The 17,885-nt window shown below is 38.7% G+C and overlaps 1 protein-coding gene across 5 annotated transcripts in view; it reads right to left on the bottom strand.

Annotated features, from left to right (window-relative positions):
* ATRX (ATRX chromatin remodeler) overlaps positions 1-10,788 on the bottom strand; it is a 56,593-nt gene extending 45,805 nt beyond the window's left edge. The window contains exons 1-6 of one of the 5 annotated variants that reach the window (XR_004497291.1): positions 8,500-8,865; positions 7,523-7,635; positions 4,634-4,689; positions 3,765-3,817; positions 2,084-2,208; positions 793-912 (exon numbers count right to left, since the gene is read on the bottom strand). Coding sequence is in view for 4 of the 5 variants with exons in the window: in XM_015626324.2 (XP_015481810.1) it covers positions 793-912; positions 2,084-2,208; positions 3,765-3,817; positions 4,634-4,689; positions 7,523-7,635; positions 8,500-8,723 (691 nt within the window). In the remaining variant the exon portion in view is untranslated. Of the gene's footprint in view, positions 1-792; positions 913-2,083; positions 2,209-3,764; positions 3,818-4,633; positions 4,690-7,522; positions 7,636-8,173; positions 8,233-8,499; positions 8,866-10,684 lie in introns of those variants that run through there. The other 4 variants (XM_015626326.1, XM_015626324.2, XM_015626327.1 and 1 more) reach the window with 4 other exon arrangements.
* Positions 10,789-17,885: the final 7,097 nt, after the last annotated feature.

The raw sequence follows: 17,885 nt of genomic DNA, 5'->3' as shown, positions 1-17,885 counted from the left end.
TACTTTAAAAGAGAGCAAGGATCTCAAATGATACAGTGGCAAGGAAAAAAGTGTGTGCAAGAGCTGTTTGTATGACTATCCTGGCTACTGCTGGAGGTGTGTGAGCTAAGATATTGCCAGTAGGGTTAACAAAAATATCTACTGTCTTATTGGCTATATTATACATAATCCTCCCTCCTCTCCTTTGCTTTTGGGGGAAAAAAAAAAGAGGGAGAGAAATTAATTTCTGTTAGTATTACAATCTACCTAACTTCTCAGTTTTAGCAGCAGATATGGAAAATCAGCTGACACAGCAGCTTTTCAAAGGTAATTCTTAGCAGGGCCCACTGGTAGGGAATTTCCCACAATTTCAAAACAGAACAAAAAAGTCTTTATATTGTTTGAGGCTTTAGATTTTTTCTTAGCTCACTGATGGATAATCTGCCCATACATGTCTCTGCTCAAACATGGTTGCTTGTGAATATTCCTGTATCAATGGGGTTCCAACTCCTTTAAAAAAGGAATGCTCATAACATCTGATTGCAACCAAGCAACTGCACCTAATGAAGCATCCTATACCCACTGAAAATAAGGAATTTAATGGGAACTAATCTTAGCTTTCACTGCTGCATTGCAGGAGCAGCAATGGAGGCTAATTTCTGTCAGCTAAAATCCCTAATGAACAGAAAGCCAGAAGAGTGGAGGTATTTTTAGGATAATTTATCAGAAATATGGACAATTTTCAGACGTACCAAATGTGGTCATGAGCAACAATTTAAACCCGTTTCAGTAGATGTTTTAAACTGTATTTACCTCCACGCTTTTTGGGAGCTTCAGGTTTCATTTTAACGGTATTTCTGCTTCTAAATTCAGGCCCTTTAAAATCATCTTTGTCTTCATTCAGCACTGGCTCAGGCTGTACAACCACTGTACCTAGAATAATTTTATTTAGAAATTGGAAACCATTACACATCCAAGTGAAGTGCAAAAGTTCTGATTAATAAAGCCAACCAAAATAAGATAAAATAAAAGCAATCTGTTGACTAAAACTCAACAAAGTTTTGAATGCACAGATGTTAAAAAAAAATAAAACAAAACAAAACCAAACCAACACCACATATTTCAAATTACATTTGTGTTGCAGCTGTAGGACAGAAACCAAGGACTGAATGGGCTGGGGAGCAAATTCTGCTCTTTCTGCTCTGCTGTGGCACGTGCAGGACAGGACTGTCACACTTCTGGGGGGTGTAGGACAGGAATGTGCTACCAATAAAGGACATCACTTAAATCCCTCAAAACACCTTTTTCTCTCTTTGACTCCTTCTATTCAGTTTCCCTCATCTTCATTTATTTCAGTTTATGAAATAAAAAAGCAATAGACTAAAACATGCTTTGTCTTTAACAAGATTCAAAATCTGACATTTTCATTTAAACAAAGTACTAATCTAAATTACGTGAAGGAAAGAACACATCTTTCCTATTTAAGAGGCAAGTTTTGTTGTGAGGACACTGAAAATAATCTAATATTCTGAATAAATAATTTTAGAGTGACTGCTCTTAATACTGCTCCTCACACAATGAACAGTTGCAGTTTTTCCTGTAATTTTCATAGGTAAAAAATGGAGATTAATCCAACTCACACTGCAGCTAAGAGCAGAGGAGTGTAGGCCTACAGTATTAACTGTGTCTAAAAGGTGCTTAAAATAGATCAAATAATGGCATTTTACCCCCAGAGTTAGTTTTGCTTTTGTTGATCTAATTGCTAATAACCTCAAAGAACAGTAAAATAAGACCTCCAAGTGACAGAGCTTGAGACTCCTGCAAAACAACAGAATAATTTCCCATTTTGTGATGGTTTTATACAGATGTCAGCAGGCTTTTGAAATTAAGCCACCAGCATATCTGTGTGCACCCACAGATTAAAATCTGCTGGGTTCCAAACTGAAAGTGCTCAGGTTCCTCTTTTTTGTGGACAGAAAACCAACAGGACCTTCGAGAGGCATTTACTGATACATGTTAATTCTAGTGAATTATTTATGCTGCATCATAATCTTGGCTAATTTGCTGAATTCAGAAACCAAAAAAAAAACCAAACATGACCTACCTTTAGGCAAGCTTTGCATATCTACATCATTCTCTGAGTTCTCATTTGAAATATCTTCATTTACAGTTTCATCTATGATTTGTTCATCATCTGACCCAACATATTTTGTTACAACTGTAGGTTTCCTGCATAGACAGAAAAAAAAAACATGCTCTGACAAATAGTACAAACTGCAATTCAGGTAAGCTTGCAGGCAAAACACCATATGAACTGTGAAAAACTAAGTTATTTTTAAATTAATTAAAGACATTATGAGTTGGGATGCTCCAAGTTATTACTACACAATTGTAAGATAATTTTCTGGTTTGTAACAGGATTTTTCCCCTCTCATGTGAAACAGAGGTATATACTAATAAAATCTTTTTGTTGTAAAATCGAGGTTTGATGTATTTTTAAGAAAGTCACAATTCCAGGAAAAAAGTCTAAATGAAACACAAGTAAATGTCTGCTCATTAATTTTATCCATCGTTCAGGTTTAAGAGGCAACACAAAGAGAACATACAGATATTGGCAAATTACAAAAAGCATCTTGGCAGAAGAGATGCTTGCAAGAAAATGAAAGAAATACAAAAAGAAATGAAAAAGCCAACCACTGAACAAAAGGATCAGCTGACAGAATTCCACAAAAATAATTTAAAACTGAATCCATGAAAATGAATGAATTTACTATGTCAGGATGGGGAGAAAATAATACAGAATATGAAGCAAATTTTTCAGTAGTCTGAAGGAAATGCATGAACTACTGCAGGATACTGGTTTTGTCAATATAAGGTACAGTATGATAAATGGATGAAAACCCCTTTGGTGATAAGACAGGAAGCAAAAAGCAGAACTAAAAAAGTATATAAATAAAAGGAGTTCAGAAGGACACTGGATTCAAAAGATGAGGGAGAAACTAAAGCCAAATACAAAACCACACTTGCAAATATAGCATCAAGACAAACATAAAAAGGAGACTGAAGAATATTAATTCCAGCAGACATGATAAAATAAAGCAACTTGGATAAAAAGGAGAGTGAAAAGAGATACAGACTTCTAAAGAACAGCACTATGGCAGCTGTTGAAAACTCAACTCCCTGCACAGCTCACTGAGATTTAATAAAAATCACAGAGGACAGAATTTGAGTGAGCATCAGCTGAGAGCAGATGAGGAAGAGTTTGACTGGACTGAGTCTGCTCTTACTTGGGACACAAATAATTTGTAGGTTCAAGCAATTGGTAAACAATTCACTCCATATTTTTTTAGATGAGGGATAAAGGATTAAGCAGGGATACAGAAAATGGCAGTTTCTGCACAGGACAACCCAACAGCACAGTCTGATGCTGCACTCTCCCAACAGTCAAGCACATAAAGCCTTTTTTTCCTCTATGACCCAAATTACGTTTTTGGAAGAATCCTACATGTACAAGACTGAAAGAACTCTTGCACAAACTCCTTTGTCCTGAAGATATGGAATAATCTTGTCTTTGTAAATAATAACCAAGATTGAGCATCTTAGCCTTTCATCCTGAGAAATAGTTTGGATTTTAAAAGTACTATGAGGCATTTGTTTTACCAGCACTCCATGGATTTTTACCGGTGTGGACCTAAAATATTTGACGCAGTGCACCCACTTTTCTATAGCTTTATAGCTTCTCACACCCAGAAAGTTATTTATTTTTTATCATTTTCCAAACCAACCTTTTGGAACGGGATGATCCTAAGGATTTGGTTCTTTCTGAAGAACTACTTCCCTAGAAACAAGAAAAAAATGTAAAAATCAACACATTTATATCCAAGGGAGCTGTCAAAGAACAGTTTTTTGCATTAACTAGAAACAACTCAAATCATCAGTGCCCTTATAAAAAAATAATTTTAAAAGAGCAGCAGGAAAAACAGTAACTACAACTGACAATTTCAACAGTCATGCCAGCTCAGTTAAACTGAATCTCTGGAGTTTCAGGTCCGAAGTCAGCAGCTCACACAGGGCTGGGAATGCTCTTCTTGCTACGTGAAGAAACCATCCCCTTTTCCAACACACCCTTCCAGAGGGCTCTGGCACTCAGGAGGAGCAGCAGCCACGAACTGCCAGCACAACAGACTCTTGTATGTGGCTCACGTGCCAGAAAGCACTGGCTGCCTTCAGAGCAAAACTGATTTTTTCAATGGTTTTTGCACTCAGATCACAACGAGGTCTGGCCAGTAGAAAATACCTGAATTTACAGCAGTAAAGGCAAACTAAGGCAAGACACTGGCACTTGTGTTTTCTCTACAATGTTAAGACCTTGTCTACCAGAATGTTTCCAATAGAACAGACTGAAGTAAGAAATACCATACGAAAAATTTCTGCTCAGTTTAACATAGGTCCATTTTTTTTTTTTTAAAGGAAGCATATTCGCCTAAAGAACAATTAAGTACCTACTGTTATCTGAGAACAGGGTGAAGGGGGAGCACATTTATGGCTGCTTCTGACAACATTATTGAAGTATTTATTGTAAAAGCAACAGAGTGATCTCAGCCACCGTGCACTACACATGCAACTAGAATTCAAAAGCATTTTTTATTCCTACCTCATCCCTGTTGTTCTCCATTGAAGCTGGGCTTCCTTTAGGTTCTCTACTTTTACCTATGGAGACAAATTAAAGGAGTCCATTGGAATGCAAGGAACATCAGAAGTTCTTCACACTGCACATGACAGCATTGTTTATGTTTCACCAGCTTGCATAGAGGTAACTGACTTCCAGAGATGTAATAATATCATTAGTGCATTTCTGCTGATCTCTGAGAATTTCCTACAAGTATTTTCTCTCACACATCTTGACATAAGCAACAAAGTATTAAATCTGGGATCACGGAACCACAGACAAAAATCCCATTTAATCCAGGTTCTGATGATAATTTCCTATTTTTCAAGCTTGGGAAGTGTGGAATATAAAGCCTAAAGACCTGCAACCTATTGGCCCCTGCTCCAATCCACCAGTCCTGGAAATGGAAGGGAAGGTTTGGAGTTCAGTGATTGAATGATTCTTGTATGAAGTTGCTCAAAAAGTTTAGGAACAGCAGGATTTTAACAGATACTACTGAGAAGGAAGTATAATTACAGGATACTTATCAGGATTATTAGCCTTATACAGGATTATGTGACACTTATCACATTAAAAATGTGATTTTGACAGAAGACTACTAGCACCACAACTTCTTTAACCTTAAACTTCAGTTTTGGGGAGAACCAAACAATTTACTTCTATACTTTGAAAAAACTGAATCACTTAGAGAATTCAATGTTGGATATTTGACCTCTGCAGAACTGAGTAAATTGCAGGGAAAATCATCCACATGTGAAGGAGGAAATACAAAATGGAAGCAGACAGTGTTTTTGGCCTTTTTAAATACCTGACATTTCTTCTCCAGAATAACAGGCATTCCCTATTGTGAGGGAGAAACGTGAGATATGGAAGGAGGGTAATATTTCTGCTGCAGCTTGGATACTGCCCACATTCTGCTCTTGACCAACTTTGCCTGAGTGATAAACCCATGGAAAATACCAGCTTGGAGAGTTTGGCAGAGCTTCCCCTGCTCTGGCAGCCCCAGTGTGTGCAGACTCTGCACTCAGACTGGCAGCCTGATGCACATGTGCTATTCCAAAGGCAGCTGAACACGCTGCAGTGCCAGTTTCTCCGTGTGCCCACCGAAGCAGCCCGAGTGCTGCAGCCAGAGCTGGCCTGGCTGCTCCTGCCCAGCCACTCCAGGGCTATCAGGGAGCAGAGCTTCCCCTGGGATTGCTGTTCCACTCTTGGAACAAGAGCAGGCAGGCTGGCTCTCGATTCTCCTGCTGGCAGCCATGCAGTGGAAAAGAGGGAGACATCCAGTTCCAGTGCAGAGGAGATAAAGAACATTATTAAGGCTATAAAGCAAATATTGCTTCCTGTTTTAACTGCCTTCTGTGTGTGGCAGGGACAAAAGTTTAGGGTATGAAGTAATACCAGCTAATACCCAACTGATTTCTGACATCCAGCCTTCCTGGGGCATGCTTAACCACATTCATCATCATCTCCCTCCTCACAACACTCTACCCTATAGCTCATATATCCTCCACATTCTGGAATAAAATAAGATCCATTACTAAATAAATCTGACTTGGCCCCAGTCACATCCATAACTTCTGCCTGTAATGAGCACCCTCTGGATTAAAGAAAAAAAAAAAAAGCAAGCACAGTTGCTAAAGACATTTTCATTATGCACAGAACATTGGGATGAGAAGGAAATTTGCACAGTAAATTCTAATATTTAAGTGTTTAATCCTGACTCTTCAACTCTAATATGTTCTTTTAGACCTCAAAACCAACACAAAAATATGCTATGAATTTGCAAGTGCATCCATTTCAAAGACAATCTGTGTTTTATGGCAAAGAAACAAATGCTAATTTTTAACTACAGAGGAAGAAGAGATTTCTTTTTCCCCGTGTGCTCCTCAGCAAAATTTCACTTTGAGATGCACTACATCAGTTTATTTTACTGTTCTACTGAAGCACCACATGAGTTGTTTCTTTCTCCTGTGCTAACAGTTCTGTTTGATGCTGACATGAGGAGGTGAATGCTACAGGCAGCAGACTCCTTCTCTAAACAAAACATTAAAAGATAAAAACTACAAGCCAGAAAACCCAACATTAAAAGATAAAAACTACAAGCCAGAAAACCCATGGAAGACATTACTTAAGACAACTGGAGTTTGAAAATAAATTCTGAAATACAGCCAGCACACTCTTCTCCTGCAGTCTACCACATCAACACAACTTTTAGCTCATTAATCAGTAGAAAGGCTTTGCACCTGTATCCAGTCCAAGTTCACCTAAGAAACAAATTTAACCAGTTAAATTTGAAAACAGATTTTATTTAGTACTGACATGAAATGATTTCACTTGTAATCACTGTCATGGAAGTGTTTAAATTTCGGTACCTAACTTCAAAGTAATAATTTCCAATATCAATTGTGACCTAGTGTAGGCCTCTAGTTTTTTAAAAAGTATTATTTTCTTTTCAAATGTTTCTAGACGATAAGTAGAAATCTTTTTCAAATTACTAAGGAAACAATCTCCACAACTTCTTCCACACCTACAAGGACTGTAAAAGCATTACCACAGCAGAAAAAACAAGATGCTGCATTTATAATTTCAGAAACACTGAACAAGGAACTCCTAGCTCAGCAGGTACCTGTGTGTTTGATATCTCATGTTTCAGAGAAGGGAAATTAGCAGAAGATCAGATTTTTTCACCTTTAGAAAGATTCAGAACTGAAATAAATATTGTATCAAAGGCCTATTGTGTATTTATCAAGCTATCACCACTTAAGACTTGATATAATTATCCCAGTGAAGCGTGATATAGTGAAATAACAACATCAAGTTACTTGGCTTTTGAATCACATATACATTGAAAATGAACATAAAATGTCTTTTTACCTATACTTTTGTTTTTAGATAATGCTGGAGGAGAGTTTGCGTCCTCAGATTCTTCTGATGAGTGAGCCAAGAAGTCATGGAGTTTCTGTACCAATGTATTCAACTTGCTTTCACTGTTAAAATACAATACTCAGAGTTACTTACACATCTCACTTCAATTTATCAAGCTTGAAAGCTTATGTTTAATCTCAATACACATCCACATGAGATTTAAACATTTGTTTCTGCTTGAGTATATCAGAGCAAATAAAAAGCATGTAATTTTTCTAAATACTGAGTGAAATAGTAGGTGTAGCCTTATTGACAAAAAAGCATAAAAAGTCTATTTTAAGTAATTTTCACTGTTTACAATTATTGACAAAATTTAAGGAAGTCTGAGTGGTGATGCTGCTATGACATGAAGACAGCAAAAATGTAATATTCTGCTTGTCAGAAGCCAGACAGGTAAGAATAATAAAATCTTTATTTTATTACCTAAAATGTCACCTTTGGGATATAAACCACTAGAACTAATAGAACAGTTTCACCTGCAAACTTCAAAACAAACAGGTCCACTGAATATGACAGTGAATAGGTGAGTGAATATGACAGGTCCACTGAATATGAAAATTTGCTGATGCAAAACTTCTGTTAAATCTACCATCAACATACATGCTGTGTGGTGGTAATTTTGTCAAGAGTTTCTTGACAACCATGCAGGTCCAGATCATTCCTTGATCTGTTTGAATGCTGATGATTAACTAATAAAAAATAATCCTCTGGCAACTTTCATTAGACACTTTTAGACCTCAGGAACAATCTGGAGTACATTTACTGATTACAGTAAAAAACAACACCCCAATGCCAGGCTTGCCTTAGAAAGCTGTAATATATACATATATACATAAGCTCTATGTTATCCCCTGGAATTTTACATGGTTTATTTCTCCCAAAACTCCTACAACTTCCCAGGACAAGGCTTTTCCAGCTGCCCTCACCTAGGCCAAGGGTGTTCAGCCCCTGTTAAGAAGTGCCACAGAGCTGTTTGCTCCCTCCCCTCTTTATCAGCCCTCTGGAATCTGCAGCTGATCTGTCCTGACTCACCACCCCTTATCTGCAGCTCCAGATGCTTTTTCAACTCCTGACCTGCCCTATCCCCAGCAGAAGTGAGCCCAGATGAAGGATAAAGGCTTTCCACCCTTCCCACTGTTTGTTTTCCCATTAATTTCAAAATAGTCTTCTAACAGCAAGAAGAAATTACATTTTCTGTAATTTCTTCACACAACATGTGCCTGTTTTATTGGTCATAAGAACTTCTGAATATTCAACCTGAGCAGCCACCTTTACCATCACTACTATTTCCCTGAACACATCAATTTATTAACTTCTGACTTTCAATTTGTTATTGCTTAAAAAAAATAAAATCTCATTTTATCAGAAAGATGTACAGGTGAGTGCTCTCTTGAGCTGTGAGTGAATATCCTCACATCAGTGCCAGTGACTATTCCAACCACTGAAAATAACCACATAAAACAGCATAAACCATCCATTTAAAAAAAAAAATTATCTGCAATTTCTTTAGATCTCCTGAGGTACTCAAAATAAAACAAAATAGCACTTTACAATGAAAAGATTTTCTGCATGAGTGAAGGGCACTTTTCTTTTGAGACTACATGTGTACCATCAATCACTGGAGCAAGTCTGAAAGAGCAGAACAAAGCTCTTTAACTCTCAAGAGTACCTTAAAATTTTTCTCTCAATCTGTCCAAAAGTCTTTCCCTCTAATTACTGGACTCATGCTGCTACACAACTGCCAGTTCCCTAATCTTGGGCTTCCCTTTTTCTCATGGATGGAAGGCATACTTAGAAAACATTACAGAAGATGATAATGGTACACTGCAGCCTTAACAGCTTGCATGCTCTCCTTTAGAAGGGAGATTTAATGACAATTTACTCACATTAAGTGAAAAAAAACCTAGAGTTCTTCAGAATTATTTGATAGTAAAAGCATATAAAGAGATTTTATATGCATTCCAGATGGTCTGAAGAAATAAAGCACATTTAGAAAGGCCACAAGAAAGTACATTTTTGGTAGTAAAAACAACAACAACAAAAAAGCCACATGTGGAATTCTGCTCATTTAGTTTATAAATAACTTGTTTTGGTAACAGCATTTTAGAAAGAAAATGGGAGCTATAGATGAGTTTAGTATTGTTTTATTGTTGTCAATACAGAATGAATTCAGAATAGTATGCATGTGTCTTGGTGACTAATACTTGAAACATTATCTACTACCATTCATTAAATCTTATACTAACTAATGTAAAATTATCATTTTCAGAGCAAAATGTTCTTGCTGACAACCAATCAAAAAATACATACAAACTAATACTAAAAAGCCTTCTCAACTTTTTTTTTGTCTTGATTATTCATCATTTTGTACCATAAGCTTTGTTATGGTATACCAGGTCAAATCTAAGTAAAGGTGTTACTATACTTCACTAGAGAAAAATGTTAATTTAGGGCAATACTTTATCTGGGTCTATAAAAAGTGATTTTATGTCACTCGTAAAATTTTATTTATTGATTTTATTTATACTTGAGAGTAATAATCTATTATTTTTGTTTAAAGCTTCTGCTGCAAAATGCTTATTCTCTGCAGTACAGACACAGTCTTTTGATCAGAACCTATAAGCATGTGGTTTTTAATAAACATACAAGCCAAAAAATACAGAACCATCTCTGAAGCACTACTGAGGCAAACAGGCTCCTCTACACTGACAGTCCCCACACTATTTATTAGTGTTTTCACACTTGAGTTTTCTAAGCAAACAGCTTCCCCACCACTGTAGAGCTATTTCAACACTGTTCAGCCTAATTAAAACAGGACTGAAGGGGAAGGTGCCCTGCTATTATTGGTTTGGCCATGAACCTGATTTGTGACCTTGGGAGCTACCTTGGAACGTACCATTCCTTACCTACATTCAGAGCAAGTGCTGTTAGAGCAAACAATAAATGTCTGGCCCTTACAGGATAACAAAACATCCAGAGGAGGTAAATTACCTATAAATGAGTCCACAAATAATTAGAATAAATAAAGAGCTAGACAGCTTGTGTCCTAATCTAGACATAACACACTTCATTCCAAGTGGCTGTTGAGTGCTGTTCCCTGGATGTTCTTACCTGTACCAGGTTTGTGTGGCCAGGTTTTGGTAGTGGGAGGCTACAGGGGTGACAACCCTCTGTGCAGAGATGCCAAAAGCTTCCTCCATGTCCAGCTGAGCCAAAACCAGCCTGCTCCAAGAGGGACACACTGCTGGCCAAGGCTGAGCCCATCAGCAGTGCCTCTGGGATTATGTATTTGGGAAAAGAAAAAACCTGCTGCAGAACAGCAGCTGGGAGAGAGGAGCAAGCATGTGACAGCAACAAGCCTGTAGCCACTGAGGCCAGGGGAGGAGACACAGGTGAGGCACACGAGGGTCAGAGGAGAGATCCACCTGCAGCCCATGGTGGGGCCACGGGGGAGCAGAGACACAGCTGCAGCCCATGGAGGACCCCACGCCTGCTCAGGGTGATGCCCAAAGGAGGCTGTGAGCCCACGGGAACCCTCTGCTGGAGCAGCCCCTTCCTGAACCCTGTGGGATGGGAAAGGACCACGCTGGAGCAGCTCAGGAAGAACTGCAGCCCATGGGAAGGACCCACATGGGAGAAGTCCATGGAGAACCATCTCCCATGGGAGAGACCCCACACTGGAGCAGGGAAGGAGTGTGATGAGCTGAACTACAGCCCCCATGAACTCCCATCCCCCTGCAATGCTCACCAGGAGGAGGCAGAGAATCAAGTAAAGCTAAACCTAGGAGAAAAGAAGGGATGGGTAGAAAGTATTTTAATATTGGGGGTTTATTTCTCATTACCCTACTCTGATTTGATGGGCAATAAATTAAGCTGATTTCCCCAGGCAGAGTCTGTTTTGCCCATGATGGCAATTGCTGGGTGATGTCCCTTCCTTATCTCAACCTGAACTTTTCATTGTCCTCTCCCTCCCCTGCCCAGCTGAGCAGGGTCAGTGACACTGTGGGTACCCATCACGACCTCACCCCCTGCACCAGCTGATGACTGTGCTTCCCAAAAGCAAATCATCTCACCTTGGATAAATACAATTTCAACAAACAGTTTTCATTTGGATCCAAGCTGTCACACATTCACATAATTATATTTCTTCTGAAGGCATGTGAAACGATGAAAATTCAAAACCAGGGCACTGGAAGGAGCAGCACTGACCACTCCAGCAGCAAACCCAGGAGACATTGGACTGTCCTCTGAAACTGCACTGAAAACCTTGTTATTGCACTCAATTTCTATTTGTTTTCTTCAGACACTTTGCAAGTGGAAGTGGGGAATGTCCCAGTTATTGTCAACATCTGGAACAATAATTTGAAAGTGCATTTTCTTTAAACAAACACCTACCAACTATTACTCTAAACAAATGTCCCTCATCTGAATTTCAAGTGGCTCCTGAAAATGGTACAGGAGTCCTCTCCAGCTTTTATCTATCCCAATGTTTACAAATATGCTTTTTTTTAACCATATGCCTTCCTTAAGTTCAACACTTGTCTACGATTTTTCTATGTTTAAACTTTAAAAATAGTTCAAGGCACAATTTTTTTTAAATTCATGTTTACAGGTGCTTCAAATACAGTGTCAGTCATTTTTCACTTTTGAAACAGAAACACTGCAGAACTACTATTAAGCAGACAAAATTAAACAACCCTTAGGAAAAATAATTAAAGAAAAATAAAACCAGATGTACTTTTAAACTGTAGACTGCCATCCTCTGCTTCAGACTGCATCCCTCTGTGAACAGCAGAAATCCAACAACCCACAGCAAAACTCTCAATATTTTATTTAGGATGGGGGGAAGAGAGACTAGTCCTAAACTTTGATATAATCAGGCCAGTATTCTGTCACCTGCAAATCTTCATTAAAGCTTTTCCTGATGAGAAGGAAAAAAGTTAGAATTAGCCCAATTCAAAGGTTTCAGTTACAAGGGTAGAGCCTGCATTGTTGTTTCACATAAAACATGTCAATATTGTGGCTGAACACACATGAAGGAAATAGCTTAAAGCTGTGGGAAAGAGTGAAAGAGGATAAAACCTCCAGTAGGAGTTTTTTTATTTTCTTATCCCAATTAAAATAATGGAGTGAGCACCCCACACCTGCTATGTCATAAGAAAACTACTTCTGTCAGAAAAAATACAAAACCAGAAAATAAAATCAGCCGACCATTATATTACTTGAACAAGTAAAATATGGTTTTACAATGGTGGAGAAACAGAGCACTTCATCACAGTGTTTGATTTTTAACTCAACAATGATTTTCTGCAGGCAAAAGCAACATGACACTCTAAGTCCTAGAGCAGATTCATATTTTGGACCTTCTTATAAATGAACACTAATTCTGCCAAACCAAGTAAGGTTTTACACTCAGGATTCACACAATCTGTTTGTGTTGGCATGAAGCAGCTCTACTGGCCAAGGACACAAACCCTCACACCCTGCACACACTTGATGCCACCCCCTCTGAGTCCTCTCCTTTCTCCTCCACTCCACAACAGGGATCTTTGGAGATCCTTAAGTCCAACCCCCAGCAGAAGCAGAGACAGGTACAGGAGGTCACCCAGGACAATGTCCAGCCAGGTTCCAAGCGACTCCACAGATGGAGGCCCCACAATCTTTCTGGGTGAGCTGCTCGTGTTTGACCATTATCACAGTACTGCATTTCTCTTGTGCTTAGGAGGAATTGTACCACAATGACCTGACTAGATCAGATAATACCTGAGCACTAAAGCTCTGAAACACTCTCTGAAAAGAGATACTCTCTCTGGAAAGAGATGGAGGCATCCAGCACTTCCTAAGAGATTCTGAACCTAACACTTTGTTAGCACACACTCACTTTTTTACTTTGTTTAGAACTGACTTTTAATCCATAGGGGCTTAATCAAGTGATACCTGGTACAGTTGAAGATGCTTGATGATGTGGGTGAAGTAATTTTGGAGCTTAAATACGGCATAACAGGTTCAGACAAGTAAACAATTATCTTCCTCCAGACACACAAGGGAAATGAGAAAGTAACAGTTCAAAGCCACTAAGAGACCCTTTATTTGGTTCAAGGAAGATTACACAATTTCTTTCTGTTGACATGGTGTGAGTTATCACACTTCATTCACTAAGAAGTGAAAAAAAAACCCTTTGTTTTTAACTTGTTTCTTTAATGGGATCTTAAAAAAACCCAAACAAGCAACATTATCACAAACCCACAATGCAAAAGTAAGACAAACAATCTCACTGTTAAGGTTGGTTTCAATGCCACACTGAAGTATAACTTCAATGGTGAAATACCCTGCAAGCTGAAAAAAGAATGAAGCTGCCACTTGAAAACCTAAACATTTTCACCCTTATGGGACAAAAATCATGCAAAGTGCACACGTTACTCTGCTGATTCAGGAAAGGAAGCTCAGTCTAGCACACATAACACACAAACCAAGCTGTATTTAAAATGTCTGAACACACTCTGTGAGAAGGGAAGGAAGGGTGCACCATGACCAAGTGCATCAGGGACCCCTAACTCTAAAAATGCCTTTTGCTTCATTTGCCTGCTGCTCCCTGGAGCTGATCACAGGTTCTCAAACCTCCTTCAGTACCAACTCTGCTGAGAATCAAAGCCTGGCCCTTCAACTCTGCCACATACCCCCAACCACAGCTGCCACAGCTTTGAGGGCTGTAGCTCATCCAAAGCACAGGTTTTCATTTTACAGATAAAAGCCATCTCAGTCTCAAATTTATTGCCTATTTTTTACCTTTGCTTTACATGACAGATGCATTTACCCAACAAAGCATCTAGCTTAAACCCATTAAAACCTTCAGTTGGATCCAGTCAGATGGAAATTTCTACAACTATGCAGATTTTGGACTTGCAAATAAACTGCTTCAACAACGGCACTGCAGCTGACACTGGTCAGCAATCTGTGTCATCAAGTTCTTGACTTTTTCAAGGTTTCACTCCTAACAAAAAAAAACAAACAAAAGCAAACAAAACAAACCACCAACACTAATCAATCCATCACCCACCCTGAGTGACAACTACATTTCATCACAGGCTATGAAAGCTTTATGCTCTTCCTTCAGTAAATAAATCAGGACACTTCACCTCTTTTAAAGTCAACATAAAGCCTTCCATGTTATTTGCCACTGAATTTCTACAATTTCTTATTCCTCTTGCTGCCACACCAAGGGAAGAGCCTGCCACTGACCCATCCATGAACTCCTTCATGTTTCCAAACCACCTGCAGGCACGAGCTGAGCTCCAGCTATACAAAATGTGATTTCATGAGGTTCAGCACTATCCTTAGGCTTTCCCTTTATAAAAGACACTTCTGGTAATTCAATTTAAAATCTACTTTCTCACAGGCCACAGACATTTGTTTTTATGGTGAACACAGCACATTTTAGCATTACTTTGATATTTTCTTTTGGTGAGGTAGAGGCACATAAAAAGCATTCTCTTTTCCATCCTTCAAACAGAGGGTACAAGGAGCTAGTCTGTAACAGAACTGAAACTTTCAAATTCACACAATGTTAAGGTCACCCTGTTGCAGACTTTGTATTAAACACCCCTCTAACACAGCAAATTGTTTCCCAGAAAATGAAGATAACTTCAGTTAAGCCCTGTAAAGACCCTGATACAAAGCTTGCGAAGCCATAACAGAAAGTATTGTACAAAACCAGAAATAACAAAGTCTCTACAGTAAGTTCCTCTCCCAGAGAAATTCATTTAAGTGCTGCAGATATTGGTTCTGGGGCACACCTGGCACTGAAGATGACACAGTTTTGCTCTTCTTCAGGAAGAACCAAAGAATCTACCTATGCTCATTCCAGAACAGTGTGGAAGACAGAGAACTTTCACTGTCCCTTTAGGGAATACAGAAGATTGGTGTTGACTTACTTCCAATTATATCATTGTGGCATCAAGTAACACACCTCAAACCACCCTGCAATATCACTCAGAACAAAGACATTCAACTGACTCAAAAATGCAGACAATTTAATGAAAACTTTAAAATTAAATTACCAATATTACAATATGAGGTAAAAAGCCTGGATTAAAAAACCCCAAGAACGAAGCCTATTTTGTCAACTTTAAAAAAACACCCCCTACATTCACTGACTACCAGATAGTTCAAGTGAGGAAGATTCAAAACTTGTTTTCCTATTGCTGTGCTTATTTTGTACAATGTATGAACTGGTAGAAACAGGTTAGGTCACTATGATAAAGATTCCTCTCTATAAAAGGGAAAGAACAAGGTAAAAAAAAAAAATAATTTTTTTTGGAGCAAAAGTTTTTGATGCCTCTTTATAAATATTTACAGAGGCAGCTCTTTTTAAAAGTTTCTTAGGAGGTTACTCCAGTTTTTATCATTCCAAATTTCTCATCTGGGACATGGAAGGCCCCTAGGATCTTAACATGAAATAAAAGTATTCTTGTAACAGTTGTTTAAAACTTCTCTGGGAACAGACTAGTATTGATTGATGATTTTCCTCTAAAACACTGCAAGTCAATCTTCCACAAGTACTGGGAATAGATTTTTCCATCCAAATTCAGTTTTTTGCACATCTTTCCAAGAATTCTAACAGCGATCCCCCAGTCCTTTATTTCTGCACACCTCTGACATGGACAAAACTGTAGAGAGCAGAGGATGAAGTGACAGGAACTTGGGCAGCTGACAGCCAACAGCACTTGTGGGAAATGGGAACAAAAGAGGAAGACCGGGTGTGCTTTTGTTTTTCATTTCCTTCTCTCCAACTCAATTTTAAAAAATTTTTAAAAATTTTCTGGACAGAAATAAGGTAAAGCCCGTGCAATGTCCAGTACCATGTGTGATGCTGCAGTGCTAAGCCCAGCCCTTCACACATCTTGTCAAGTGCAAACTGCTCAAGATGAGCTCTGCACGGGATGGGAGTTTTAACAAACATCTAAACTGAATGAGAACTGAGCTCATGAACAGAAGGAAAGTTTGAAGCATCAAGAAATCATTATGTCTACCTACTTAAAAGCAGTTTGTCTGTCACAGGGCTGTTTACTCTGTGGGCAGAACCCACCCAAAGACTGCACACAATCTCAGATCTATTCTGTCAATGCTTTTTGACCTTCAAAATAACAAATAATCTGAAATAATCCTATTCTGTCTGCAAGTAATCTAAGAATTGCAAGGAAAATGTATGAGCTTCCATATCCTCTTCCTCCAAAGCAGCCCCCTGCTAGTAACTCTAATTGTGGCAATAACAACATAAGAATATGGAATGAATTTAATTACAACCCCTGCGTATTATACATGCGTTTCAAAAAAAAGACAAACAAGATTATGGGCAACAGGGAAAAAAATATGACTATCACAATAAAACAAAAAGTGAAGTGGTCCAAATGGAATAGTGTTCTTCAGAATATAAAATACTAATTGTGACTGCAAACCAGACCATAAATATTAGTAACTCAGATCTTTTCATCCTACAAAAATCAAACTCTATGCTTAACTTTTGAGGGCTGGAGAAGAAAAAGAAGAAAGCCCCTTAATTAGCGCTTCAGTCTACACAACAAAATAATCACTCCAAAAAAAGTAGTTGTTTAAACTGTCAAAGTACTTTAAGAACAACAGAGGGGAGAAAGTGGTAGTGAGAAGGAGAAAGGATGAGAGATGGACAATCTCTGTTTTACAAAATAAGGAAGAAATTACACGCAGAAGAAACTGCTAACTGCTGGGAAGTACTGCAGCAAATGATGTGTATTTGCAATGCTCATGACCTACATCAGAGTGTGATCAACATCAACAATGATTATAATAATCAAAAACTTCTTTTTTATATATTCCTAATTGGAAACGTTAAGACTTCAAAAGCAAGCAATAAAAAATAGGAGAAAAGTCACTATCCCTGTAACTTTTGCCTAAAATGACACAGTAGTTACGAGCTACTCAAAATAAGGCGGGAGGTGAAGATACATAAATAAAACCGCGGAAAAAACTTTACCCAAGGCTCAGCACTAAAGCCAGTGATGAGTACTAAAGACACAGCGATGCTTCTCTAACACTGTTTGAAGATATGTGCAGCATTTGTGGGGGTCAAGCGACAACACCTCATGGTTCTCGTAGCGCCCCAGGCACGTGTCTGGGGGTGATGGACTGCGGGGGTCAGAGCCCCGGGGATGCGTGCAAAACCGAAAGCACACAAAGACAACTATTTATTAACAGTTTAACATGGCGCCTCTCTCAGCCCGACTTTTCGGGCGTTTGTCAGTTACTGCCGTTCTGTGGCAGCCCCGCGACCGGACGG

Source organism: Parus major, chromosome 4A (genome assembly GCF_001522545.3).
Source record: "Parus major isolate Abel chromosome 4A, Parus_major1.1, whole genome shotgun sequence".
Taxonomy (NCBI): domain Eukaryota; kingdom Metazoa; phylum Chordata; class Aves; order Passeriformes; family Paridae; genus Parus; species Parus major.
The sequence above is the reverse complement of the archived record's forward strand: the minus strand, read 5'-3'. Positions and strand labels throughout refer to the sequence as shown.